The sequence below is a fragment of the Manacus vitellinus genome, unplaced genomic scaffold, assembly GCF_001715985.3.
Source record: "Manacus vitellinus isolate BGI_N305 unplaced genomic scaffold, ASM171598v3 scaffold_6_pilon, whole genome shotgun sequence".
Lineage (NCBI taxonomy): Eukaryota > Metazoa > Chordata > Aves > Passeriformes > Pipridae > Manacus > Manacus vitellinus.
In genome coordinates this window covers 37,608,550-37,629,217 of record NW_021940750.1, presented here as the reverse complement: position 1 = coordinate 37,629,217, position 20,668 = coordinate 37,608,550, and the positions used below count along the sequence as shown (strand labels likewise).

At 46.8% G+C, this 20,668-nt stretch overlaps 1 protein-coding gene across 1 annotated transcript in view; it reads left to right on the top strand.

Moving 5' to 3' along the window:
- Nucleotides 1–12,020, top strand: part of PRKCH (protein kinase C eta) — a 118,856-nt gene extending 106,836 nt beyond the window's left edge. Inside the window, 2 exon segments of the mRNA XM_018082164.2 lie at nucleotides 9,418–9,561; nucleotides 11,017–12,020. Of these exon segments, the coding sequence (XP_017937653.2) occupies nucleotides 9,418–9,561; nucleotides 11,017–11,163 (291 nt within the window). The 3' untranslated portion in view covers nucleotides 11,164–12,020.
- The last annotated feature ends 8,648 nt before the right edge of the window (nucleotides 12,021–20,668 follow it).

Sequence of the window (20,668 nt, the reverse complement as noted above, 5' to 3'; positions counted from 1 at the left end):
TTGAATGAACTAGATGCTGGGAGTATTTTTTTGACAAATCTTAAAAGGAAAAGAAACAACACAATGATGGACCCACTAAAATCAAAGAGGGAGCTAGCTGAGCTCAATGCTTTATCATCAGAGCTGAAGAGCCTGTTAACAAAGGCAGATAGATATTAAAAGTGCCTTCAAATATGCCAATAAATTATTCTCCTTGGCATCTCTTCAGAGTTGGCAGTCACCATTTGATTAAGCTTTGGCTTTCAGAGTGAGGCTGATATTTAAATCTCCCTGTGAGGCTCTATGCTGGATCTGTGTACACATTTTTCCTTTATTTTGCTTTTCAGAAATGCTTTCATCTTGCATTTCCTCATTGGCTCCACAGCCACTGCTGCAAAAGCAGGACTCCAGAGCCTGTCATTTCCCAGCTGGGAAGGAGTTCTTCAGTTTTAAATGATCCTTGTCCAGACCATTTCTGCCATAAACACACACAGTGGTGAGGTGTCAGGGCTGTGCCCCACCACAGGTTACCTTCTTACCTCTTTTGCCTGAGCTTGCACATCCATCTCTGTAACATGCTGTCTCTTTCCCTCCCAATTCTCAAACAGCAAACAGCTTTCCCCAGTGATTTTAATCACTTCTCTCGATTGATCACACCTCTTTCTCAAGTGGTTCTCTTCCCCACAGTAATAGTCCCATGCTTCTGAATAATTCACTGTGAGAGAAAACTAAAGCCATCTGTGTATAGCTTGCCAAGGCCAAATTCATCCTGAAATAGTCATTAAGTCTTTCACCTTTCCCTTTCCAACAGGCTCAAATTAACTTCTCATTAAAGTGTGCAGCATGCAAGCTCAGATTTACTTCAAAAAAAAAAAGCTCCTAACCCAGCCTTTTGTGATGTCAGTTGTGACTCAGCCTCCTCTTTCCTGCCGGGGATGGGAGAAAATGAAGGAGCATTCATTGTGCCGACATTGTCTTCCCCATCCTTTTTTTCCTTCTTACTCCTAGGTGCTTAAGGAAGCAGCAGTTCCTGTGTCTGAGCCTAAGACTTGTGGACCAGGCTCCCTTCTCATCTGTGCCACAGTTAAACAGTGATATTATAGACCCTCAAAAGTGGTTTGGTGAAGTCCATTAAAACCCAATCTCAAGGATACCCTTGAAAACCTGTGTCCAACCTGGAGGTGGGAATGCTGAATGACAGGACCAGCAATAGCTGTGCAGCCCCTGGTGGAGGGGGCCAGTCCATCTAACTGGGAGGTCCCCACACCACTATAGGGGTAACAAATCTCCCACTGTCCGAGCTATTCAGGGCTTTAGGTCTTACTCTTCCCTCCAGCTTTGAACTTTCTGACATGCTGTGTCTTTTCAGGAACTTTAAAATTAAAAGAATTGAAATATAACCAGGACTACAAAAAAAAAAAAAGCTCCTTTGAAGTATTTTCCTGGCTTTTTTTTTTCTTAATTGGCCTTTGCGGGTTTGTCCAGGGCACTTTAGTCCTCTTTGTACTTGACCCTATGTAAATAGACCACCCAGGATTGTGTAACAGATTCCCAGTTCCTCTTGACAGGACTATCAGAAAAGGATTAATTGTTTGCCCGTGCAACCCAAGGGAGACTTTACCCCTGCTTAAAACGAGAGCAGGATCATGTCCCCAGCCTGTTAATAGGCGTGATGCTCATTCTCCCTCCGTATTTGTGTGACTCTGATTGATGTATTGATTTAGTAATGGACCTGCATATCCCATGTTGTACCTATAGTCCAGCTGGGGTAATTGAAAACCAGCAGCCAGAGTCTGATGCTGTCTGAGCAGCCCCTGCAGCTGCTGACCCACGTGGGAACTGGGGGTGACTCCTCAGTTCTGAAAACACAGCTTTGTGGTGTGACATCTTGACCAAAACCTGTGTCAAACATTCCACATATCTAGTGACTGAAGTTAATTTCTGCTTATTATTATTTATTACAAGAGTACCAAAGGGAGAAATGTCAAAAATCACTACTTGTCATCAGGGGCCAATGCATTTGATACTTGTGGCCTTTTTATTCTGCATTAGTGTTGATGAGTGGAGAGAGCCAAGGAAACAGGTAGATTTCAGCACAGCAAAGAATTTTATAGCTATTCAGAGAACATTTAATTTCCATATTTTAGGCCAGGTTCTCTCCTGGTGATAGTCAGCAAAATTACATCAGTTTACACCACCGGAAGATTTGGAACCAGATGTGTCTGCCCCACGTGTGAGTTGCTCTATCCACCTTGGTTTATTTTGCTAGTCTCTTGCTCAGCACTGTTTGCAATACAGTTAATCCTTCTTGTTTCATCGAGCAGCCATTTCTGCACTAGGGGAAAGCGAGATCAAATTTATCTGCTTAATATCCACTGCACTGACATTTTGTCCTTCTTGCCTGGGGCTGGCACATTAGACATGTGGCTGCTGCTGTGCTTATTGTTAGGGTCTTCTGGCTTTTAGAAGCTGGGCTGAAGACTTATTTTTACCTCCTTTCCCTTCCCTTTTTATCTGGAAAAGGAGATAACAGATATTTCACACTCTGTCTCATCCCCCCCCTCCTCCTTAGAATGCTTTCAGGGCAGTCTTGTACTTCTGAACCCTGGCACTGCCCTCACTGGACCTTTTCTGTGCTGAAGGATTTCACCTGCTCCCAGTTTTGTGTAGCCAGGACTGCAGCATAGGGGTAGAAGCACCCTGTGGGGTCACATTCTAGCTCACCACCGTGATGAATTGCACTGGTACGAATCAGGGCTTTCAGCAATCGATCCCTCCGTGTGCAGGGTAGGAGCCTCTAATGGCTGCAGTCAAAGCAAATCCCCAGAGTCAAACAGAGGTGGCATTCGAGAGAGAGCCATGATGACTCCAAGTCCTATTCTCAGCAGCACAGCCCTCACTGAAGGTCAGTAGAATTCGGGCTTCCAAGTGCCTGGCTCACACCCACAACCCGGCACTGGCTGAGCTGCCCTAAGTTCAAGGACTTTAACTCTGACCACCCTGCTCCCAGGGCTGACACCATTCAGTGGGACTGGGCTGTGCTGCCTCCCTCGCCCCCCGTAACCCACTTGTGTGTCCAAGCCCTGGATGGCTCTTGCATGGGGAAGTGAGGCATCTCCCTGGCAGGACTGGGGTGGATGGTGGTGGGAGCCTTGCCCAGGAGAGCATAAGACAAGACTGGCTCAAAACGAGCAGCTTTTTATTAAAAAAAAAAAAAAAGAACGACTCCTGGCTTCTAATCATTAGAAATAATAGACATTAACAGACAGAGCCATAGAACCATCTTTCTTCTCCTTTGTTTGAAGGCTAATGACACCTCAGACCGTGGATTTGTTTGCCTTACATAATAGGCAGCCAAACTGTTTTCAGCAACTGCAGCATTCAGTGGAGAGATTCAAGGAGGGAAACCTTAATTAGAGTAATTGCTCTATTTATATAATGATTCCCTTTTGTCTGAGATCAAATGGATCTTTGAGAAATCTTATTTCCTTTCCAGTTAATTTCTGCCCTGTTAGTTTAGCTCATGAATCTTAATGAAGACGAGCACCTTGGGTATCTCCAGATCTCCCCGCTCTCCCTCATTACTAGAGGAGAGACTGTGGGGCATTAATCTCCTGTGCTGCTGCTGATCTTTGGTAGCAACATGGGAGTGTTAAAGCCATGAACAGGGAAATCATCCTTTCCTTTAACAGTTTGGACTTGACTATTACATTGGCACAATCTGAATAGGGGTCCTCTGAGGTGGGTGGTGTGTTGGAGAGCAGTGAGACTGAGGTACTGCCATCGTGTCTGTGACAGGCTGCCCTTGGGCTCCTGGCAAAATAAAGTGATGAATTTTCCTGGGTCTCTGTTGGGAACACAGGCTGTTCTCTTTCAGGGCAAATACACCAGAGTACCGATGGGAACTGGCGTGTCTAAAATGTTCTTTAATACAAGAAAGAATGATTTCTTCCTTGTCCAGAGGGGTGATAATGCAAAGGGAATGGCTAAGCAGAAGGTTGTATTTCACTTCCTGAAGTGCAGTACTTCTGTGACGGGATCTGGGCTCGTTAATGTTTTCCTAGAATGTGATGCAATTTCGCGTCATCTGTCACCGTGATATTACTCATGAAATTAATTACCCTGATGCAAATAGCACATACATCAGTTATGTAAAACAAATCAGGGATTCCAGTATTGAGAAAGGGAACTTGTAATTCAAGGAAATTAATGCTCAGAAACATCTGGTTTGTGCAAACATCCCTTCAGTGACACCCAGGCCGTTAGACGGATTTGCAGACTCAGCTCCTTGAGGCAGAAGTTGCAACGCTGCATGTGAGCAGCACTGGAAATGTTCAGTGCAACCTTGCCCAGCAGACTGAGAGTCTTGGAGCCTTTCCCAGCATGGTCCAAGCCATGGGTGAAGGGGAAGACTGGCATAGATCCCTGCTCCCTGCTCGCAGACTGAGCTCCCAGGGCTGACACAGATTTTTCCCCCATGGTTGACACTGCTATGGCTGCATTTTTTCCTTGTAACTTCACGGGCCCTCCATAAACTAATCCCCAGCTTTTAATTTCTTGTCATGGCTTGCTGCGTTTTCTTTCAGTAAAGTTTTTCAAATGATCTCATGAAATCATGTTTTTGGCTCATGCCAGCTGCTGGTTTTGGCTGCGATGCTGCTGGGAGGGTTAGCTGAGGTCAACGAGAGCCTCGCTTGAGTTTTCTACTCAGAAAACTGGTGTAGCCCAAAGGATCCCAATCTGAAGATGCTCCCAAGGGGCTCTTTACCCCGGGAATGGGATAATTTCCCATGGGTGGATGTGATCATACAGCAAGGGCTGGACGGCCTGGTTCAGGTTTAAGCTTGATAGTGTTGCTATTGGTTTTGCTTGGAGGCCTCTTGGATTTGGGTGATTACATGTTTCTTTTTGCTCAGGAACATCTCTGCTTTGCCTTGTTGTTGTTACTGTTAAAATTTTTTTCGCTGTGTTTCTTCACTGAGCTCTGTGTGCCAGACCTTGAGATTCATGCTGGATTTGTGGTTACTGTGCAAAATTAGAGATACTGAGTAAACATTAGGAGATGACATTTTGCCACAAAAACCTTTCTGCTGAACATCTCCCATCACCTGCAAAAACATTGCAGGATTGTCCTTGGAAGGACATTTAGGGCTAAACAGCCTGTGAAGCAACAATCAAACTCTGGCCTTTCCGTGGATACCAGGAACAGCCAACACTTCTTAAGACATTTTCCAGCTGTCTCTGAACACAGCCGAAGGGATCATGGGGAAGACGAGCTACATTTCTGAAAATCCTTCCCCTGTCTGTGTGTCTGTGTGGTCTGGACACTCAGCTTTACCCCTCCTGCTGCACAAGTGTCTCTTACATGGTTCAGGACAGGGGTATGGGCTCCAGCTACTTGTTTCAGAGGTGAAGGCTGAGCTCGTGATTAAGTTCTTCAGAAATCCTGAGTTAGAGGTGCCATCAGACAGCAGAGACAGCATGAGACAGGGCTGTCAGGTGCTGCCCTGTTGCAGTAGAGAAGTGTCAGTACTGCCTAGGGCAGAGAGGGAGAATTCATGGGCTTTTAAGCCTTTGAGAGGTCATTGGAGTCTTTTGGTTTTTCCTGAGTACTAAACAACACAAACTGAAACATCATCCATTTCTATGTCAGTGCAATAATTTCTGGTGAATTCAAATGGTGTTGAAGAGTGTTAATTATTCAAAAATTTCATTTTTTCATTTTATATACCTTTTGCAGTAAGGCAGGTAACTGTTCCAGTGCAGAGCATCAGCGCTGTCTCTGTTAGTCATCGATTGCACTCCTGCTTTTCAGTCCAACTGCCAAATAAAGACTGGAGTCTCTTCCCAGAGAAGAGACCCCTTCACCAGGCTGTAATGGACCTACCACTCCAAAATTCACCAGGAAATTTTGCGTAAGGGAGGAGCAGCAATGGCCAATCTCTTGTTTTCCATCACAGCCCCGGGTTGCAGAGGTGTTTGTACATCCACAGGGGAGTAACCTGCCAGGGTGCTGCAGCTGCCAGAGTGCAGGGCTGTGTTTCACCTACCACATGATGCTGTGCAAAGGCAACGTTTTCAGTTCCAGTTCCCATGTGTAGGTGCAGTTGCAGGGTCTCAGCACAGAGTTCAATGCATTTGTCAGGGCTGTAAGTTAATGGTAAGGGACCAACTGTGCTCTGAAATGGTATCAGAGAATCACAGAATGGTTTGAGTTGGAAGGGACCTTAAAGACCATCAAGTTCCAACCCCCTGCCATGGGCAGGGATACCTTCTACTAGATCAGGTTGCTCTGAGCTCTGTCCAACCTGGCCTTGAACACTTCCAGGGATGGGGCATCCACAGTGTCTCTGGAATATCTGTTCCATATACCTGTTCCATATCCTGTCCTTTTGCTGAAGCAAACCAGTGTGAGTTTGACTGCCATGAAAGGGGGGCCTCCTCATGTTATGTTGATACACTTTGTAGAGTGCTTGATTTATATTCACTTTCAATACCCTGCTAGCCTGAATTAGGCACTTCAAGTACCTGGGAAACAAGCTTGGAGAAGCCTGCCCAGAGTGGTTTATGGTGCTGCCCTTTGTGCTTCACAGCCCTGTTTTTACAGAGCCAGAGAGGCAGCAGCACTGAGCTCCTGCCTGACAGAGGAAGAGGGTGCTTGATTGGGTGTTCCATAGGTCAGCTCTCTCCTGTCAGAGGTAAGCAATAATTGAGAGGGTTTTTTGGCAACCTGATATCGCTTTCAGCAGCCGACCAGGGGAACATGTTCCAGCAGTGAGTGAATTTGAGTCCTTTCCTCTCCTCCTGCCTCCTTTGGGCACCCGTTGTGGTGTAGATGGTGCCCAGAGTTTCCCAGTCTCTAGGTCCAATACACAAACCAGAGCTAGCCAGTCGAATTTGGACAATCATTTTGGTTTGAATGTTGGTTTACTTTTTCAGAGGCCAAAACAGACCACCTCAAGGCATAGCCTTTGCCTAATCCTCATTGTCCTAGCAAGAAGGGTGTTTTAAGCAGCCAGGAATGCGTTTATGTTGGCTCTTGGGTTGTTGCATTGGATGCCTTCACTTGGTGCAGTTTTGGCATCATGCGGAATAAATCAAGTAAATAGGAATGTAAACACACTTCTGTGTCCCAGGTCTCTGAACTGGTCTGGGAATGGGCAGTCGGGTTCAGGTTTTGGTCTTATATGGTTGGGGATGAATGGGAACCCAAGCAAAGTGTATTGCCAGTCCTTTTCAGAGATTATTTGCTTTCATGATTATGTTTTCCCTCTCCACATTTAGCAGAAGGTTCCTGGTGTAATGGAGGCGGCAGTAGGGCGGGAGCCAGGAGACATTTGACTTATTCCCAGCTCTTTTCTCCATTTTTTTTTCTTGTCTTTTTGGGCTGTTTTGGTCTGTACCACTCCCAGCACCAGCAAGCTCTGATCTTGTTTGTGCTTTCTAGGTGTTCCAGCAATGCAAATAAGAGTTGGTGAGGTGCAGATATCCATCTGTGGGGACAAAGAAGATGGGCAAGGAATTTCTAGAGAAAGACAGGGCTGCCAGGAGGTTTCTGGCCTGTTTTGCAAACCAAAGAAGTCTAGTTCAAGGCTTGCAAAGGCTTGTCTGAACCAGGTCTCTGAGAGATTTTGGCTTGACCCATTTCTTGTTTGGAAACCAAGCTGTGTCTGGAGATCAGTATCCCACAGAAATTTTGGGGCAGTCTCTTGGGAAACAAATTGTGTTGGGATTCTGCTGGTAGAAAGGAGAAGAAAAGGCTGAAAGGTCTGGGGAGACACAGAGGTTCTGCTTGTCCTTGAGCCTAACCCTGGAAATGCTGCATCACTGAGGGCTGAAGAGTCCAGAGAAGCATGGGAAGAGCCCAGCTGTGGAAAGCCACGGGTGCTTTGCTCCTTGTGCAGTCCTAGTGAACTCCTCTTATAAGTCTGGGTGCGCTCTGCAGCTCTTTCTACTGATATTTTGGGTGGAATACTGGGAAAAGGTTCTGCTGTAGGGAATCATGTGGCAGCACATGTCCTTGAAGGGCTCAGGAGATCAGGCTGGATCTGTGGGGTTTGTGCTGATGTCAGCAGATTTTGGGGTCCTGCGAGGTCTCAGCTGCAGATGCCCCATCTGCTTTGGCTCTGAAGCTCCCTCAGAATGGAGTATTGGGGAGAATTCTGTAAATCAGGCAGTTGTTTTTCTCCTCCCTGTCTTCTTTCTAGGTAGGGAATGACTAGACCTTTTATCCACTCATCCTAGGAGAATTTGTACCTTGCAAAAAGCTCCTACAGTCAGAGTGAAGCTGGTCTCTCACTGCACCTCCCCTTCTTTTCATTTCCCCATTGCTGAGATGCAGCAGACTTGGCCATTCCTGAAACAGTGACCGATTGTCTGGTTTGGCTGGTTCAGCTGTTTGCTAAACATAATGCTCTTTCATCTTCCAGGAAATCGTCTGGACACCTCCACCGGAGTGGAGCTTGCTTTATGCTCCTGTTTCAATAGGCAAATAAAAGCAGCTATTTTCCCAGTTCAAACATAACCTGGTTTCTCTAGCGAATTAGAAATATTCGAAGGAAGGGGGAAGATTGTTTATTACTGAATTTTTAAGAACTATAATCCTAAATTAACAAGCCAGCCAGACTCTTTTCCTTCCTGGAGAAAGGATTCTCCTCCTCTCCTGTAAGAAATATCTGCAGCACTCACACTTCATCATTCTCATTGGGACCTGAAGGGCACCCACCGGGCCCCTCTCGCACTGTCTGCATGATATACAGCTTTCCTCATTGCTCCCTGGCAAGTCAGGGCACTTTGGCTGGGGTTTGAGATTTCTTTTCACTGGTAACAGAATAAAAATGCTACAAAATGAAATCCTCTCTTAGTGTTTCACCAGTGAGGGAGGAGATGGTCGCCTGCCTGCTCTCGTCTGCTCAGGGTCGGGGGGGCTCTAAAAGCCAGCACCTTGCCCATTTTCCTCTGTTTCCTGAGGTGACAGGAAGGAAAGCATAGGCATCTGGCAGTGCTTCAGCAGACTGAGATTTAGGAAAAAGGCACAGCTCAGGACTGATTCCAGGCCAAAGCCTGGCTGGCTGGTGAGCAGAGTTTGAGAGCGAGCTCATAATCCTGAGAAATTAATACAGAAACAAGTAACAACCAAACCCACTGGGCAACATTTGTAATGTTGCTAATGATGCAATTCAACTTTCTTTTCTTATTGTGGTAATAAAGGATTTCACTAAAAGAAAAAGGGCCAAGCAGAAATACACCCCAACTTCTTCCTCTGGAAAGTGAGTCAAGTTCCTTGCATGTGGTTCCAGCACAGCGACATTGAGAAGTCTGGCCAGCAACTGGGTTCAACAGGAAAGCTGAGGACAAGCTTTTGTGCAGCTGCTAATAGGTCCCTCTCCCGTGGCTGTGCCGGATGGGAGGAAACAAACAGCCCTTTCTGTTTTGCAGTTCATGACCAAGAACCCCACCATGCGCCTGGGCAGCCCCGGGCTGGGCGGCGAGAGCGCGATCCTGCGGCACCCCTACTTCAAGGACCTGGACTGGGACCTGCTGAACCAGCGCCAGATGGAGCCACCGTTCAGGCCCCGAATTGTATGTGGCAAGGAGGGGTGGGGGAAAGGGATTCCTGGGGTTTTTTTCCTCTTTTTGGCTCTATAAGCACATTTATTCCCATGAGACAGGAAAGGAGGCGAAGGAAGAGCAACCCTGACACACAAGGCCTGGCCCAGGAGCAGGGAGGTGAGATCTCTGGTCCTGGCTTGGCTGCTGGTTGGCCACCTGATGTTGTGCAGGTTGCTTTTCCACTCCATGCCAGATTTTCAAAGGCAGCTCAGTGAAAAGGTGCAGGTTTGTTAAAACACTGCAGCAGGTTAGGCACCTGACCACCCTTTGCCTTGCCCCAAAGATAAAACAGGGTAAGTAGTCCTCATCCTGCTCACTCCACCTAACCCTTCTTAACGGGGCTGTCTCTCCCTTGTTTCTCTCTGTCTGTTCAGCACCAAGCACAGTGCTCCCTGCTCAGGCCACTGTCAGCTGAGTGGTTCAAATGGCAGAGAGGCTGCAGGGGCCGTGGTGCTGTCCCTTTCCCCAGTGCTGCTACACAGCCCTAAGGGTACTCTGTGAGAGAAGAGTGGTGCTCTCCATGGACAACCTTTCCAAGATGGTCTCTGTGGCTTCCTTGTTGGAATTGTTGCCTGGAATGGTTTGTCTCATGCTGTGGTCACTCTGCAAGCTCCTAGTGGCAATGGTCCACCCAGTCCTGCTCCATCATCATCGGGTGCAGGATCAGGATCTCAGGGGAGGTGTGACAGCTCGACAGCAGACTCCTGAGTTGTTCCTTGACCCAAATCAAAGGCTAAGGGAGCCTGCTCAGTCCACCATGAGCTGAACAGGATCTGGGAACATTAGACTTCAATGTCAATAAATTTTATTGAACTTCAGTGTCAATAAAACATCTTGCTCTGGATGCAGGAAAAACACGTGGCTCATGAAAATGTGCCACAAACCCAGTTTGTGTGTGTGTATTCTAAACAGTCCCACTTTGTGGTACACAGCAAGGAATCCAGCACCTGGAGGCGAGCCATTTGTCTTCCCACGGCCCAGTAATTCATCATTGTGCAAGTTTAATGGCTGGCACACAGAGGAGTGTCCTCCCACCCCCTCCCCAAAACCCAGCTGAGATGCTCTGCAGATAAGGGAGGACTGTGTAGAGTCATAACAGAGCTGATAACTGCTTCAGATGTCTGGGTCTGTGCTGCCATTTGAGGGAAGGGACTGACTTATGTGCCCTGTCCTGCCATGTCTGGGCAGGGAACACCCCAGAGGCAGTGCCAGTTAAATCTGAGAGTGGGTTCCCAGTCAGAAACCTGCAGAGGCTCGAAAAGGCTGTGCATTGCTCCCAGTCCAACCCCAAAACCAGCTCTCAGTCAGCTCAACCTCAATGTAGGTAGTGGTTCAGTTCACTCAGGACTAAAGGTGCAGAGCAGATCATCAGGCAGATGATACATACTTTTGACATCTCTTTCCTTTGTCTTTTCCATTTGACAGAAATCCAAAGATGATGTGAGCAACTTTGATCCAGATTTTATAAAAGAAGAGCCCATCCTGACTCCCATTGAAGAAGGGATTCTTCCGATGATAAACCAAGATGAATTTAGAAACTTTTCTTTCACCAGCCCAGAACTGCAGCAATAGCTATGGCTCTGGAGAAAGGCTGCCGAGAGGACTGGGGGGAAATGAAATGAAAGCCAAGTTTACCAGTAATTTCATTCTCAAGGAGTAAAAATGCACTGACTTACACGATACAGCAGCACCACTGTCAATGTTACCTTAATGTGAAATTGAAACCTTCCTGTTTGTAGGACTTATGCAGCTCTTGGATCAAATATTGACAGAGGTGGAATAAACACGGTATTGTAAATAGCTGATGCAGACAGAGCACTGAATGCTGAGCTGGTTGGCTCAGCCTGAATGTCACTGCTTGCAGTGGATTCGAGGAGTCGGCGTGAGCATGAAACAAGTGTCTTGCAGCTCTGAGCCAAATAGACTTGTTGCAATTCTGATTGTTTGCAAGACTATTTTGAGGAGTCCCAGCACTGTCCAGCGTTTTGGAGGCGTGATCCAACATCCCATGGCCTGACTGAACCAGATGTTCCTACTGACTTTACCTGTTTCTGCAGTATTTATTTCTTTCCGAAGGACAAATGGCTCTCTTTGCCACTGTTTGGGTTCCCATGTGAAATATTTCATTGTGCTGACTTGCAGAAGGAAAAAAACAAATACCCTGTGCCCCACACAGATTCTTCCAAATCAAAGGGAAGTCATGTGCTCGTAGTGTTTTACTGTTTGTGCGATATGAAAAGTTTTAGTGTTTGCATTCTGTGAAATGCCTTTTTACATCATGCATCTTCAATGCTCCTTTCTTTGCCTCCCAGCTGTTTTCAACTATAATGTAACTTGTAAAACCTTACTGTTTATTTAGGCCTATTCTATTTAATTATGCTATACAGAGCCCCTTTTGTGGGTTTAGTGCCTCATTAAAATTTTGATCCAAAGTGGTAGCACTTAAATTATTTGTAGCGTTATTGCGATGGGAGCCGCAGAGCTGGCAAACTGCTTGAAAGCAGAGGTGTCAACCAACAGGTAACACAAAAGGACAACTTTTCTCCCTTGAGAACGATAAACCTTATCTAAGATACAGGGTGACTTGGTTTGGTTTGGGTTTAAGGGCTTGTTACTCACAGGGCACTTCTTATCGGTTGTGGCCTTGAGTACAAGCAGACTGAGATGATTTTTTCAGTGCAGGTTGTAGAAACCAGATGCTCTGGGAGATGGATCTGTGCTTTCCCTGCTCTCCTGGAAGCTGGATGATTTTTCTGTAGCTCCTTGGCACACCTTTGCACTCCTTGATGGGCTTCAAGCTGTATGACAGGTTTATAGCCTCCTCCTTGGGCAGATATGAATTGCTGGAGAATGAAAAGGATTTCTAACCTCTTGCAAAACTAATGATGTTTGTATAGGGCTACTCACAAGCTATAACTTGAGAGAAGGGTGAGGTGCAGCAGAGAGGGGCAGTTCTGTGCAGACCTGGCACCACTGAAGCTGTGGAGGTGGTGTAGGAGAGCAGAAGCCTTTGGCAGGGAAATTAACCCCCATTACAGCACAGACCCCCCAGTATGTACGTGCTCACCTCCTCTGAAACCAAGTTGGAAATAAGAAATCAAAGCTGAGACCTACCTTTTACTTCTACCCCTAAAGCCTCACTGAACTGTCTGACAGGTGGGGCACAGGGTCAGTTACCCTTGGACTATTCATGCCTTTGTGCTTGTGTGTTACCCCAGTTCTCCCTCTTTCTTTCCTGCATCTCCTCTGTCACGTAAGCACAGCTTCATCCTCTGATCTCCCTTCCCTTCCATGGCCATCCTGTGGCCACATTGCAGCCCATCCCTTTGCTGGTCTGTAGATACCCAGCTCCTTCAAAGTGGGGCAAAAGAGGAGGAAAAACAGTTGTGTCATATAAGCAGGAGAAAGAAGAGTGAATATCTGGAAAAATATCTGAGAACCAGTCATGCAGGCTAGCTTGAATTGTTTTCCCATATAGGAAGAAACAGTACAGGAGTGGATGCATTTGCATGAGGGGCCCACTTGTGGCATGTTATTCACATGTGAATTATGCGTGGTGTTCACCCACCTGGTGCAGACATGACCTTGGGCAACTCCTCACTCCCTTTCCCACTTGTTTTCCTGGTGTTAGGACTGCAGCAGTGCTTGCTTGGCAAGGGGTAAGTGCGTGCAGCAAAGCTGGACGCTGAGAGTGGGAGCCCCAAAACTGTCTGTGAATTCTGTGTTGATGGCTTTCTGACTCTCCCACTGTCAAGGATTATGAACAATCCGTCCTTCCTTAGAGATCAGTACTGGAGAACAATAAGTTCTTTTTTTGTAACCTTTTTTTGCCAGCAAAATGTTATCACCCTAGGGTTTCATTGCTTGTGTTATTCCTTGGGGCTTCTGGCTTATGGAATCATGTCCTGCTGGAGAAGCTAGTGCCACATGTTGCCTTCAGCATCAAAATGTGATCCCATCTCCATGGCCCCAGGATCTGAGTATCTACACCACTGAAGAATGTGCAGTAGTCACCTCTGGAGACCTTTATTGGTGTGGGAATATCATATCATGTCATATCATATCAATACCCACTAATCTGCATCCTGAAAGCTTGGGGAGTGGAAACTAAATCACCTCTGTAGGTGCTCTGTTGGGATTGTTGAGAACTGTAAATCAGAAAGTCTGTAGATGTCTGGAGGATATAAAATGGTGTCTGAGGCTACCCTGGGGAGCGGGAAAAGCTCCTGCTCTGGCCAGCCAGTACATGCTTTGGCCCAGGACTTGGCTTGATGGAGATGAAATGCCAAAGGGAGTTTCTTCCCCAGCTTTACTTTTCATAGATTTCAAGTGGTGTCAGGGTCACTCCACCTTACTATCATTCTCACTGCAAACTCATGGACGGGTCTGTGGATGGACTTAGAAGCCGAAGGTTCTGCTATGCAGGAGTTTTCTTGGTTTTCACAATTTCCCCTGGATCTTCCTTTATAATTTAGGGCATCTCTTCCCCTTCATTGCCTGCCTGGAACTCACATGTCTCTGTAATGATTTGAGCTGCTCGAGTCAGCAGATCCTGAGTCAGCCACATTTGGCCAACATCCCTGAACTCTCTCATACTTTTTATGAGGAGCTGCCATTTCAATCATGTTTCCTCAGACTCTGTCAGCAGCAGGGATGAAGATCAGCTCAATAAAAAGTATCTATGCAATAGCTTTACTTTTGAAAAAGCTGAATCAGTGTTTGCATTGGCATTTGATATGTGAATAAATACTGATTTATCAAAAAAAAAAAAAAGGGAGAAAAAAAACCAGGAATACAAAAAAGAAGGAGTTTTCCATTAGCTACCCTGCCAACTGTTTTGGCTTTGTTGCTTGCCTCAGTGGTGGATGCAAGATGGTTTTAGTCTATTAATTTGGTCCTGGCTTTAGAAGTATATTAAGCTGGCAGCCATGGGTTTGTAAGGTTTAAAGCATAAAATGCTTGTATTCGCTCCAGTGTGAAATCTGGCAATTGAGCAAATTGTAATTAGTTCCCTTTGCACTGCTTTTAGTGCTTGCATGAAAAGAGAAGATCCCTTTGATGTCTCTAAATTTGTGTTCTGTGCAATCCTTTCATTTTCAAAGAGGTACGTGAAATTTAGCTATAAAATTCAGTGGCCTACGTCTCCTTCGAGGCCTTTGAAAGTTGATGGTAAGAAGCAGATGGTCCAGGATGAATAGATGAAAATCATCTCACGTCTACTCAGGCTGGCTATGCTGCCAAAGACATCATTTTTAATACCGCTGCTTGATAGGCAATGGAAAAAAAAAAATCCCACAGACTCCCACTGCCTAAGGGTTTTTAAAGTAAAAAATGCAATTCTGACTGCTGGCTGAGGATGCTTTGAATGCATTCACAAGGACTGGCACAGGTTCCTCACTCCTTGTGAAGTCCTATATGGTTTGCAGCAGTATTTTCCCTTGGAGCTGTGTGCTCCTCCTGCAGAAGCTGCTCTTTCTCCAGTTGGATTTGAGAGAGGCTCCAGTGGCTGTGGTATGAGGACTCGATTAGCAATGCCCAGAGCCAGGAGCAATGAAGAGGAAAACGTGTCTGGGATCATCTGCTCTGTCCTTTGGCCAGAAAGCAAAGAGCTGTTCACTGCTGCCTGCTCTCCCTTGGTTTGCTCAGCTGCTCAAGCGTGTAGCCAGAAGGTCTCTGCTTCTCCCCAGGGAGACCATTTCACAGCATTTACAACTCTTCCTGCTAAGTAAATGTCCTGATATTTGGAAATGACGTGAATGAGATGAAAATCTGTCTTATCATGCCATTAGGATTCTCATTGGAAGCTGCAAGTCAGGGTTTGTATTACTAAATATATACAGGGCTGCCAAACCAAAGCATGCAGAAATGATGAGTCAGGTTGTCTGAAAATCACTACTCACTCAGGAACCACGAGCTTTCCAAAATAATAAATGTCAAAGTCCTCTCCTTTCTTTCTTTTTCTTTTTTTTTTTTTTTTTAACATCTGTATTATGAATATTTTGGATCCTGACTTACACTTCTCCACATCAACAGGACCTGGAATGTCATGTAATTATAATTTTATTAGATGAAAGCAGGGGTCTGTGAATTGATGTGAAGCCAGGCACTGGAGCATGGAGGAAAATAGCAAACACCAAGAGATGGGTGATAAAACTGTGAGAACAGAGGGCATGGGTTTAAAGTATTTTTCCATCTCTTCCTATTCTTTATGTACAGTCACCACAGTGTGGTCCCTTGCCTCGCTGTCTCAAAACCCACAAAGCAGGACATGCGGCCCTCAGGAGGCACGGGAGTGAAGAAAGAAGAGGAAGGCTGGGGAGGACATTTGGGTGCTGTACAGTGGCTGTGTGTCGGGCTTGTCCAGCAGCATTTCTGGACTCGTGCATCAGGCCTTGCACAAGCCTGTCACCTTTTGCCTTCTGCAGCCCATCCTGCTTCCCCTGGTCACAGTGCTTGGCATCACCTCTCGGGCTGCCATCCTCTGGAAGTGTCCTGCTGATGCAGCCAAGCCTGAAGGAAGAGCAGGAGGTCAAAAAGCGTGGAAGAAGGGGAGTAGTGTTGGTGTTCAGCTACCTGGGTGTCTTCTGGTCCTGGTGGGGACTTTGGTACAACCAGTGTCCCAGTGACATCCCTATATATGACTGGAAGCTGTGAGAGAAGGCCAGGCTGTCTCCCCTCTCACACTTTGTAGTAGAAGCTAGAAAAGAGAGGGGGCAGGAGGGTGTCCTCTAAGAAATGGGGTCACGACTCTGGGTTGTGACTGAGAGGGTGCAGTATATTTTAGAAGGGCCTCAGGCCACTTGCAGGTAACTTATGAAGGCAAGAGTCGTCCTTTCATCTCCGCCCCATCCACACTGGCGAAGGCAGGTGTGATCAAGGAGACTTGGGGACCACAGGTCTCAGGGATGGTGGGAGTTGGCAAAAGGCTGCTGGGCAGAAATGCCGAGGAACATCCCCAGACCCTTTCATCTCAAGAAGGAAGCTCGAAATGAGCTTTGGTCAGACAAAGACAAAGTCTCCTCTGCGTGGGCTCTCACAGGTAACACGTCGGTGTGAAGGTTTTAGCCCTGAAACAGTTTTAACTTGCCCACGGAGTCGGCTCTCCCGCCCCAGCTCTGAGCTCCCATGGCTGTTGTTGGCAACAGGTCTTATATAAGTGGAGCTGAGAGATTTTAGCAGTGAGTTCAGGATTGCTCAAAACTAATGACTCAGTTTCTCCAGGGCCTCCTTCCCCCTCCTTCAAATGAGGGGTTTATTCATCACCTGGTCTCTCATTTTCAAAAGTTCAGTGTGGACTGGGGTCAGCCTCAGTTTTTCTACAACAGTGACAACTGAAACTGTGTTTCTTCTTAAAGGGAACCTGTTTCACCTTTAGTTCACTTGATTCTAGGAACAAGATCTCCAGATCTTCAAGCCACTGCAACAACTGCATCACCACCACTATAGCCACCACATCTGCCAGGAGAGGAACATTGCAAGGGTTGTTAATGAGCCCTTTTGGAGACTGGCCAAGCTGGCTGTGGTTGGGCTGGGAGTAAGAGGCAATTCTATGTATCTCCATCTTATCTGCTTCTAGACTCAGACAGGAAGCAGTTTGAAACCTCCTCATCATGACAGGCTTGTTCTGCTGCCCGGAGACACCTCCTGCAGAAAAGTGTGGCTTTCTTTTCCCAAATGCAGTCTAAAAGAAATGGGATGTTAAGGGTTTTGTTAGAGATTGGTGCTAACCACATTTTTCTTCTGAACTGTGACTCAGTGTCGCTTTCACTCCAAGAAATGCGTTGTTGGGTTTTTGAATGACTCTGGCCAGTGTTTCCTCTAGCTTCTGGGATGTTGGTGTCTCCCAAACTTGGAGCAAAGGCAGTGCCATCAGTAGCTCAAACCTTCTGACTCAAGGCAGGAGGGCAGTATTACAGGTGAGTATTTCAACTGGAGCTGAGTCACCATTATTTTCAAGCTCTGTGAATGCACTCTGGGGACTTGAGCTTAAGTTGGTGTTACCTGATAGACATATCTGGACATGTAGCTCTCCTTGGGGCAGCCTTTCTGCTTGCCACTCCTCAGGCCCTTTATTCTCCCTCATCTCCAGCCCTTTCTCCAAGGGTAGTAGTGGTTTTGTTCAGCTCAGTGCTTCTGCCACTTCCCTGGTCAGTGGGGAAAACCTGCCTCCAGCTGCCTAAGGAAACGGGTCAAGTGAGCCTTCTGTCACAGGATAACATTCTCTTTCAAATGCTAATCTCTGTAGCTTAAAACTCACTTTTAACTGGAGGGAAAAAGGCAAGAGTGACCTTTAAGTATGCTCAGCTAGGCCTGGACTTTAACAAAATCCTTCCACTTGTGGGAACCTTCATCCCCAATTTTTACCAGGGCTCCCTGCAGACCTATGGAAATTGCCACGTAGAGCCTGTGTCTAAATTACACCCTGGCAACTGAAGGCTCTTTTGTTTTTGCTTACAATGAGCAAGAGTTTCCCCTGCCAGCTCGGGATGCCTTCTCTCATCTGTTACCCTGACTCCTTTAATTTTCCTTCCACTGCACCAATTTACCATGGCCCCGAGTCTCCTGCACACACAGAGGGGAGTTCTGCTGGTGCCCATCTGGTGAAGATGTTGTAACCCAAAATGGGGTTGTCTCTCAGCTATTTTGGTGGAGTCTGGTAATTTGTCTGACATGGAAAATCCCCAAACTGCAATCAGTGCCCTGGACGCTTGAGTGGAAAATGACAAAATTATACCATGGCTCATCTCCCCATGGTCAATGTACTCTGTGCCTACATACAGATGTGTTGGTGTTGCCTGGACCAGCCAGTGTGACTGTAAAGGTATCCAGCCTTTGTTTTGGCTCCATGGCCTCTGTATTGTGTTAAACATGGAGGGGAACACAGCACCCATGGCTGTGCTGGCAGTGGAGGTTTGTTAGACGTGGGTGATCCTCAGTTCCTCTGAAAGCATCTTGTGCATAAAGCCATTGACCTCCCTTTCTGTCCTGTTTAGCCAGGCCTAGGCAGAGGGACTGGGAGGAATGGATTTATGGTCTCTCCTCCCAGCAAGAGGGGATGTGTCTCCTGGGCCAGAGGGAGGTACCAGGGAGCCTGTGGGTGGTGGCCGAATTTTGAGTGTGACCTCATGTAGGTGTCTCTCAGTTTTGGTGGAGCACGAGTGTATCCCAGGGACTCCTGAGCACTAACAAATGGCTTTGGAGCCCCCAGCAGCACCTGGATTTCAACACCAGGCAGGTGGCCCATAGCATCCTGCTTTGGAGACTGGTTCCTAGGCAGAGACAAAGCAGGAGCAAGGAGTTGCCTGGAGCTACCCAGGCCTGGAGTGAAAGCCTTAATGCAGCAAGCTTATTAGTGCTCAGCTGGGCTGGAAGAGGCACATGAGGTCACTCAGGGACTTTGCCCTAGTCCTCCACCCACCTGTGCACTCAGGCTGGGGCCGTGGTGAGCAGCTCCTGAGGGAGTGGAGCCTGCCTGGTGTGCAGGACCTCACAGTTGGGCTTGAGCAATGCAGGGGGAAAAAGCACCTGTACAGCTGGAATTGGAATCAGGAAACTTCTTTTAAGAATAGAATCATGGAATATCCTGAGTTGGAGGGACCCCCAAGGATCATGGAGTCCTGATCTCTCCTGGCTCTCCACAGGACCACCCTTATTTAGACAGTATGTAAATAAGCATCCTACTTGAGAAAGGGTGATTTAAGCCTAAACTGTTGTTTGTACCAAGAGCCTTCCCTGCTCCTTTCTCTCAGCCTTTCCCACTGGGCACTGCTGCCCCTGAGCCAGTTGTTTACAGAGTGATGACCACAGGCAGCAAGAGCCCCACGATGATTTAAGGTCATCAGGAAAAGGTCACAGAGGTTAAACCTACATGTCTAAATCTTGGTATCCACATAAAAGCAGGATTCTGCAGCTTGTTTTTATGATCAATGTGAAGTGACTCCAGCAGCTTTCCAAGACAGGGTACAAGATAAGCCTGCAACAAACCTGAGTAGAGAAGTGATTTTCTTTTAGTTGCTGTTGTAGGACAGTAGAGATGAAAAACCAAGTATCCAAGGGTCACTCATCCCCTGATTAGATACATATAATGAGATGGAAAGCTAATCTATCATATTTAGAATCAGTCAATTAGAGGGTTAGGGCTATAGATGTATTTAGCTTTAGCGTTAGGGAGATATTTAAACCACATACTGTACTTAGTCATTACCATGCTAAGTGATAGGAGATGCAGGTCACCCTATATATGGGCCATGATAATCAGCTTCGAGTATTACTAATTAAGCCTTTTCACCTTTGGGCTCCCTTCCATGCCACCACACATAAAATGGGCCATCGAGGTCACGGTGTGATGCTCCTTAAAACCCAACACCCACTGTTTATCATGGAGTGGAGGGTGGATTTGGCTTTCCAGTTCAGCCTCTGCTGTGTGGAGAGAGTTGTAAACAAACAGCTCTTGCTTTAGCACATACTTTGCTTCTGAGTTGCAAGATGCCAGCTGGGCACTGCAAGCCCTTCACTTGCCCAGCTGCCTGTCTGGCATTATTTGAAGCCCATGAATTATCCAGGTGAATAAACCATGTCCAAGCAAGCATGGCTCTGTCCTCTCCCTCCTGGCAATCCTCACTCATGTTTTCAGAGGAAGTCAATGAAAGCTGCAAATGCTGTAGTTACTCTGGAAAGCAGCTTATGCGATTAGGCAGAAGGTCAAAAATAGAAAAGCCCACAAAGGAAGGCCTAAAAAATTGTGGGTGTGTTACAGTGATGCCCAGTGATGGCTTCACTCCCTCCCTCCATGTGCCCTGAGACACAGGTGGTGTCCAAGGTCCTCAGCCAACTCCAGTACCAACCCCTTCACCACAGAGTTCATGGATCCCTCAGGCCAAAAGCTCCTGTGACTTTATTTTAATATGAAGGGCATTTGAATCTACTTTTAGGACTTTGCTGTGTCAGGCTGATGGCAGAGCCACAAGCCACCCTGCTGCAGGTGGTCAGGAGAACAGGGAGCTTTCCAGTGCCTCCCAGCTCAGGAGAAAGGCAGGGGATGCCCAGGGAGAAGGGAGTGCAGTGTCTCTGTGTGCTC